At 33.8% G+C, this 8,121-nt stretch overlaps 1 protein-coding gene across 1 annotated transcript; it reads right to left on the bottom strand.

Annotated features, from left to right (window-relative positions):
• Positions 1 to 2,917: 2,917 nt before the first annotated feature.
• On the bottom strand, positions 2,918 to 5,532 carry LOC127119712 (uncharacterized protein At4g37920). The gene is made up of 6 exons (XM_051050015.1): positions 5,280 to 5,532; positions 4,716 to 4,993; positions 4,329 to 4,494; positions 3,976 to 4,220; positions 3,655 to 3,842; positions 2,918 to 3,561 (listed from the first exon to the last, which is right to left on the bottom strand). The coding sequence occupies exons 1-6, from the start codon at positions 5,443 to 5,445 to the stop codon at positions 3,345 to 3,347; spliced, it is 1,260 nt and encodes a 419-aa protein (XP_050905972.1). The 5' UTR covers positions 5,446 to 5,532; the 3' UTR covers positions 2,918 to 3,344.
• Between the last annotated feature and the right edge of the window lie 2,589 nt (positions 5,533 to 8,121).

Genomic DNA, 8,121 nt, shown 5'->3' with positions numbered 1-8,121 from the left:
AAAATCAAGTGAAATAATGGAGAATTGAGGGAGAATCGAAGAAGATAAGTTTCACATAATTCACCTTCTATTTGCAGTGAGGAAGAAAATGATGGATATGCAAGAAATATCAAGGGGTTTTTTTATTTGAAAGTATTCCTTTTTATTATCTATTTATTTAATTAATTAAAACGATTAAAATAAATAAATAAATAAAAGGAAAATAACATAATGGTGGGGGTGCAAGAAAATGATAGGATGATACTAGTGAAAATAAAACAAAAGGCCCAAGGCCCAATTCACAAAAGAAAATAAAAATAATAAAAACAAAGTTGAAATCAACATGGGCCAAATGAGGGGTGCGTGAAGCAGTTAGGCCCAATGGTTCGTCCAAGTGCGCGGGTCAAAGGGGAGGGAGTCAACATAGTTACGAAATCATAAGATAAAAACTAAAAGAGTAAAAGCATTGTACGATAAGCTACTAACATCAAAAATATGAAATCATAAGATGAAAAATGTCAAAGCAAGATTAATAAATACATGAAACTCGTGTTTATAAAATACAAAGAGTTCCTAAGGTACAAAAAATAAACTTTAAGTCTCCATAAGCAAAATGAAGAAATTTCATTTTTCATTCCTACATGTCACCAATGCAGAAAGGAATGACACATAAGATCAAATTGCCCTCAAAAGTATAGAAGAAATCAGAATCAGATAAGATCCAAGAAACCGCAAAGAGAATTTAAGAGAGTCTGCAAATCTTGGGGTGATAATGATGTGAAATCCTTTGATAAGGAAGAAACAAATATGTATCTCACGACAAATCATAAATAAGATGAGGTAACCTCTTATTTTTCTTATCAAGACTTGTTTCAGATTTGTAAATAGCTAACTAAAGAAACAATAAATTAGAAGAAAACAATATTTTCATCTCCAAAGACACTATTTCTTCCCTTGATAATCTAATTCAAAAGAAAAAAGATGATCTGATTAAAAACTTATTAGAAAAATATAAAGTCTTAAAGAGAGATAAGATGATCTAATTCAAAACTCTTCCTCTTCTCACGAGGTCTTAGATGAATCTATCAATTGTGATCAATGAGACATTTTGAAAAATAAAATTGATGAGCTTCAAAACACACTTGATAAATTCACTAAGAAAGAAACAACTTAAATCTTTTGTTAGGTAACCAAAGGAGCTCTTACAATAAGGTTGATCTTGGTTATGAATCTAATAACAATAGTAAAACCTTTTGCAATATTTGCAAGGTCCAACTAACATCTAAATGCAAAATCCTATAATGTAATTAGTGTAATAAAGATGACCATATTGATATGTTCAGTTTTATTAAAAAGAGTCTTGAAAGCAAACAAGGATATCCTCCTTCACATTTTTATAAAGAGCATTGTGAATGTAAAATTAGAAATATTTATGTTCATAATATGTATTTCACTAACATCAAAGGACTAAAAAAGAATTGTGAAATTAGGAGAGCAACTATTAAACTGCTAATGCGCGCGCACACACACATGCACACACACAACGCACACACACGCACACACACACATACACACACGCGCGTGGGCGCGCGCACACACACACACACATACAAGCACGCATACACGCACGCGCACACAAACACGCACGCGCGCGCACACACACACTCTCTCTCTCTTAAAACCTTTGAGGAGTCTTCTTTATTTGCTAAAATCATCTAAAAACACTTTTGAAAGTCTAGATAATTGATTAGAGAATTGTGTGATCAATTGGGAGTTATTTTACAACTAAATAATCGATTATCCCTAGTGCTATAATCGATTGTTTTGTTTGTAACACTCAAAGTCAATTGGAACAAGTCTCTTAATGATTGAAAACAACTTAATATCAAAACCTTCTGTTTTTTACTTGAATGATCGATTATTCACATGTAATAAGCTTTTGGCACAATCGATTATCTCATTATTTCGGCTCATGGATTGTTTCTTCTTTTTAGCCACATTTTCCCCTGTATAAAAGAGGTTTATCCTCATTTGAAACACCATAATTCGGAGTTTTCATGTTTACTTCTATTTTATTACTTTCCTCCTCTTTCTATGATATTTCTCGTTCACCAAAAGCGGTCTTAGTGCCTTCTGAGTAAAAACTAGTTGTAAGAAAGTTTTTGTATTGGTGTTGTGCCTTGTTCGGTTGATTAAAGAGTTCGATTCTCTTGAGATTTCTCTGTTTGGTTCTAGAGATAAATCATTTAAAATATCTATTTGGTTATAAAATGTAACCTTGTAGAAGTTATGTTTAGTTATTAAGATTAACCAGTCAAATCTTTACTCAGATTGTGAGCTCAGCTACTATAAAAGCTATTGTTTGTTAGGGGAATAAGTCAATGTAAAATCTCTCAATTCGCTTGTATCAAAGGGTCGTGGACATAACTTGAAAGCTCAGGTCATTAAAAACTCTCAAAAAGACCTTTTGAGGAGAGGACTATGCCAACATTCAGCCAAACCTCTATAAATCTCAGAGTCATCTCGCTAACCGTACCTCTTTATATTTTATCATTTATTTTTTTGATTTTATTTCTTTCCGTTGTTTTTCCCTGTGCTATTTCAATACTGACACAAATTATTGTTTTAAGTAAAAAAGATAATTAATCACGAATTTTAAATATCACATTTCAAAATGAGAAATATGTATATTTATAATATGTATTTCACTAACATGAAAGTTGATTTTATTTCTTTCCGTTGTTTTTCCCTGTGCTATTTCAATACTGACACAAATTATTGTTTTAAATAAAAAAGATAATTAATCACGAATTTTAAATATCACATTTCAAAATGAGAAATATGTATATTTATAATATGTATTTCACTAACATGAAAGGACTCAAAAAGAATTGTGAAAATTAGAAGAGTAACTCTTAAACTAGTAAGACAACTCAAAGACACACAAATAGTTGTTGTTCTCTTTGGTTATTTGTAAGCATATTGGAATTACAATGAAAAAATCACAAACATCCTATTTAAGGACATTTGTGTGGACATGATGAAATTGAAATCATTCTCTTCGTGAATCACTTTGCAGATATCATTGTGGAACACAATGGTCACCTTCTTTTCTTAGGCCTAGAAGGTAATATGCATCAATGATTTCCTATTACCCAACATCTTCATTGATTCAAACATGCGTGCATAAGGAACTACTTCTGGTTCTATACTACATTACACCTCAATGATTTGTCGCATTATACAATTCAAAATTTTGTAGAGGAAACCTGGTGAAATAGTACAAGACTACAAGTCCTAGTATATAAAGGAAAAACACGCATGTTTCGTTCGACCAAAAAGAGTGTATTGAATGACAATTCAATTCAAAACACTTCTGATTGGGAATCATCTTTTGTCTCAGACTTTGGAACTGTGTTGTTTTCCATATATTCCTTCTCAACGGTATCCTTGAGGATAAACAATCTTTGAATAACTATAGGATCGGTCATTTGCCTAGCTTCTCTCAAATCTGATTCTTCTTTGTTCAGACTATATGCATCGAGCATGATCTGAATCCATTTGTGCAGCTCTTTCGGGGTGCTGTTAAATTATTTACATACAAAGAAGAAGATTATCAGCACAATCATAAAAGGAAGATGTCCTTCAGAATAAACCAGTAGGAAGTTCTCTTACGTGTATAAAGCATTAGGATCCTTGGCTTCATGTTCAACACCGGGAGAAAAAGCCATTGCCAAGGCAGAGAATCGCTCCTCGGGGTCTATGATGTTTAACAAATGCTTCAGTAGCTTTATTTCTTTTGGAGCAATAGTCCTTAGGCTGCTCTTTGTGGTCTTGTACAATTGGTACATTATCTCTTTCACCTGCACACACAATATAGAACAATATTTGTTGAGTATATAACGTACACGTTATGGAGTTGAGTTTAGCGTTCCTACTAGCCCAGATTATATAAGGTTTTGCTTTAGATTCTTCATTGTTGAGTAAAATTCATACCTCATTCTTCATTGTTGTAGATTCTTTCGCTTTAGCCCAAGAACCGTTTATCAACAATACCAATGAAGAATCAAGTTCCTTTGCCTTTGCAAGGCTTTTGATTTTCTGACAGGCTATGTCAATGGAAGGAGAATTGAGGATATCATCAAATTTAGCCTGTGCAGCATCTAACGTCTCCATATTCTTTAAAGTATTATCGTATGCACTGACAGAAGATAAGCATTTAGCCCCAAGCCTCGCAATCCCTGTTCAACAATCAACAGAAAAACAATCATTCTTTCTGGTGATTACTGGATTTAGAACAAATAATCATCAAGAGAAAAATAACAAAAAATAAACTCAAGAACAATTACCATCGCGATCCTCCAAGCTGTCATAAGTGTCTGCAATAAGAGAGAGGTAACGGAAAAAGTCTCCAGAGAAGTCTTTGCGCCTCCGTGCAACTATGGCATTAATGTCGGTCGGAAAATCTTGTATCTCCTTGAGAAGTTCATAGTGTCCTTCCATTTCATCATCAATCTGCAATGCTTACTCCTGATCAAACAGAACCGATGAAGAAGCTCTAAAATCAAGAAAATGTCTAGATATACGGTAAATTGTGATTCATTGCCAATCTTTGGTTTCCAACTTTTCATTACATTCGCCAACAAAAGATTCTTTCATAACATCAACAACATTACAAAGGGACATGGTTGAGAAGAACTTAAGAAACATAGAAATAGAACTACATAATGTGTTACCTTCTTCACCCTTCTCCCCAATGAAGCAAATTTCTCCTTCATTGTTGGTTCATTCTCCATCTCAGCTCTTCTTTGGCACCTAATGAAGAAGCTATTCCTATATTTCTTCCATTCCTCCCTAAACACCAAATACTTCCTCCATTCCTTTGATTTGGTTTTCTCGTTCAAAAACAAATCTATCATTTTGTCACAAAATTGTGTCATGGTGTAACCCTTTACAATTTCAACCTCAGCTTGTTCCTCCACTTCAGCCATGGAAGCATTACTAGCTTGTGGACCTAAAAAAACATCATTTTTTAGTAACCTAAAAAGCAATTATAATTAAGTTGTTTATCCAAACATTTGCTTAGTACTTAATAGAATAGAACAAGAACAATTGATTAGGATAAATAATAACAAAAGGGTAAATGAAATCTGTTACTGAAATTTTCGAATGTTTTCAATTCAAACCCATGTCTAACTCTAATGAGACCCCTCAAATGAATGCAAAGGTTTAACCTTTTTGACAAACCCATGTTGAGAACACGAAAAAAACAAGAAATTGAGATAGAAAATGAAACTTACTAGGAAGAGAAGCGCATAGGATAAAATGGGGTTTGAAATTGTGAGCAATAAGTTTTGTTTTCTGGTTTTGGAAGGAAGGAGTGAGAAGATTGGTGGTGCAGAGATTATCATAGATAGGGAAGAAAGTGGTGTTGAATGTTGAGGTTAACGTTTTGAAGCTCTTCATGTTCAATTTGAGGTTGTGTTGTTCCTTGAGCCACAACAAGAAAGTAACTCTTACTTCACTCTTTAGAAGACAAATGACATAGTCTTTATATATTACCTTATCCGTTTTCATCAACAAGAGCATAGAAAAATAATTTTCAAGAGCATTCAATGTTCACAAAAAAATACAAAACGGATTTTATCAATAATTTTAAATATTCATTATATCATAATAATGTTATTTTTTATATATATAAATTTATTAAAAGGAATCCAATAATAAAAAGTGAGGGGAGAAGGATTTACTATAATTACTCTTCTTAATAGAGTTAAGTTAATTAATGGGGTCGTTTAAAATTGATTTTTTTTACAAAGAATCTCAAAGAAAAAAAAGTCAATCGACATCCTAGGAAATAAAATTTCAGAATTATCATCAGTTAAAATGAGATTTAACTCATTCGACACGAAATTTGGAAGAATGAGAAGGTCACTGTTATTTATTTAAAGTGAGATAATAGTTGATTATCCAATTTGCACACCAATTTCCTTCTCGCTAAGTATGATTGAACTTTGTCAATTCTTCTCAGTCATCCTTCTTAGTCTACGAACTAAGATTCGCAGGTTTTGATCTTCCCCAATCTCTTGGCTAACGATATTTAGTAGGACTTTATAGTCACTTTCGACCACTAGATTTGTAATCTTGACCTGCCAAACTAGCCCATCTCATGCAGCATCGCCCACATCTCTGTTGTGAGAGCATCACACAAACCAATTTTCTACGCATACCTATCACCCAATTTCTAGAGGAGTCTCTGAGCAAGCCTCCACATCCTGTAGTGGAATTAGATTTTTTATAACACAATCACAATTGAGCTTAATCCAATTTTCTTCGGGATGATACAATGGGACATGCTTGATTTCAGGCACTGAGGATCTAACATTGTTTTGCAGCAGAATACCAATCTCAATCTCCTTAACTAGATGTTTGATGGTTTCAGTTGGGTTGCCAAGTCTTTGAAAGCCTTCTTCAAACAGAACTATGTTCACTCACTTCCATAAGTATCAACACGAGATTATAAATATTTACCTTCAGTGGTTGGTGCAACTCCATAGCATTTCCTATAAGATTGTAAGAGATGTAATCCACGCAAGTCAAAGAGTAAAAATGATTCATTTTGTTATAAGGAACAAGTTTAATCCATACCCGTATTGCATAATGGAAATTTTGAAGTACATGAATTAAGTTTTCTTCATTATTCGTACACCAAATTCAATTTCTAAAGATAGTCTGGTTCCACTTATGGCGTCGAGCGTTAGTCAAAAGTATCTCATTAAACGTAAGACAAGGGAAATTTTAGATCCGATGGGGGATTTTCCACTTCCATATGCTATTTCACTCCCTATCTGTTTCCCTTAAATTCGAATAAGGAGAAAGATAGTTATAGGCATTACCCAAAGTAAACTCTTTGTCATTGTAATCCCCATCTCCTAGCTTATCAACGTCATCTTTCGGAAGAGGATGAGGGATAGCCATAATAGAATTAACTAGTTCGCATGTGAACCAGTTCTAAAGCAACTATAAGTTCCACTTCTGTTCCCTATTAACCATATCTTTAACCTTGAAGGTGGTATCCACGTTGCATCCACTTGAGCCAAATTGGAGAAAATAGGTTGCTTTGTTAAGGTCCACTGGTCTAGCAAAAAATTAACCCTTCTGCCATCCTCAATCTTCCACCTAATATTATTCTGAAACTTTTCTTGCACCTTAGTCAACGCCCTCCATAAAGGGGAATTATTTGGCTTGCTTATCATACTTTCCAATAGGTTTTACTTTGTGTCATACTAGTTGATAAAACCCGACACAATAAATAATCAGGTTTAATCAAGAAATTCCAAAGAATTTTAAACATAAAAGCATAATTCATTAGCTGAGTTTGTTTGATACCTAAGCCACCTTGATCCTTAGGCATACAACAACCCTTATAACTAATCGGATGAGTCTTGTGTGACATCTTTGTGTCTCCCAAAATAAACCCTCTTTGTAACTTTTCTAAGTCCTGACAAATAATGGTGGGGATTCTAGCATACTTCATATGAAAGTACAAGATATAACTTAAAACTGATTTGCAAAGGGTAATTCTTCCTGTCAAACTCAAGTATTGATGCCTCCAGCTACTCAATCGCCATCATACATGTTTGGTAATATGATGAAATCTATTCCTAAAGCGTCTACTATGAGTAATGTTTTCCCCCAGACTCTAGGCTTCTCTGAAACTTATGTGTTGCATAATCTCATGTCGAAGCTGGACATCTGTATTTGCTAAAAAATAAATTTGAGTCTTCTGAGAGTTAATATTTTGGTCAAACTCCTAACATAATTTATCTAGACAATGTTTGATGCAATAAACCTGCTCTATATTGGCCTCTACAAAAAGAAGGAGGTCATCTGCAAAAAGGAGGGGAGAAACTTGAGATCTTTACCCCCTTACACATAGGTGAAATAATGTTCCTCAGGGGACAAATGTCAAACACGGTGTCCTAGATAACTGATTCAACAAGTTGAACCAAAATCACCATAAATAATACAGATTAAGTTATACAGGATGGTGGAGTAAAAAAGCAATAAAGAACACAACAATTGGCAACCCATTTCTATCCAAACAAAACCTTCGTTTGGAGGGTTGGCTTCTAACCCAAG

Source organism: Lathyrus oleraceus, chromosome 2 (assembly GCF_024323335.1).
Source record: "Lathyrus oleraceus cultivar Zhongwan6 chromosome 2, CAAS_Psat_ZW6_1.0, whole genome shotgun sequence".
Taxonomy (NCBI): domain Eukaryota; kingdom Viridiplantae; phylum Streptophyta; class Magnoliopsida; order Fabales; family Fabaceae; genus Lathyrus; species Lathyrus oleraceus.
Note: the sequence above shows the minus strand (reverse complement) of the source record. Positions and strands in the feature narration are given on the sequence as shown.

Bases quoted from the DNA above. Each gene is read 5' to 3' on its own strand.
- LOC127119712 (XM_051050015.1), bottom strand. From the start codon at position 5,445: ATGAAGAGCTTCAAAACGTTAACCTCAACATTCAACACCACTTTCTTC. The intron at 3,843-3,975 runs GTATGAATTTTA...TTGTGTGTGCAG, and splicing joins CTACAACAATGAAGAATGAG to GTGAAAGAGATAATGTACCA. The intron at 3,562-3,654 runs GTAAGAGAACTT...ATAATTTAACAG, and splicing joins GATCCTAATGCTTTATACAC to CACCCCGAAAGAGCTGCACA.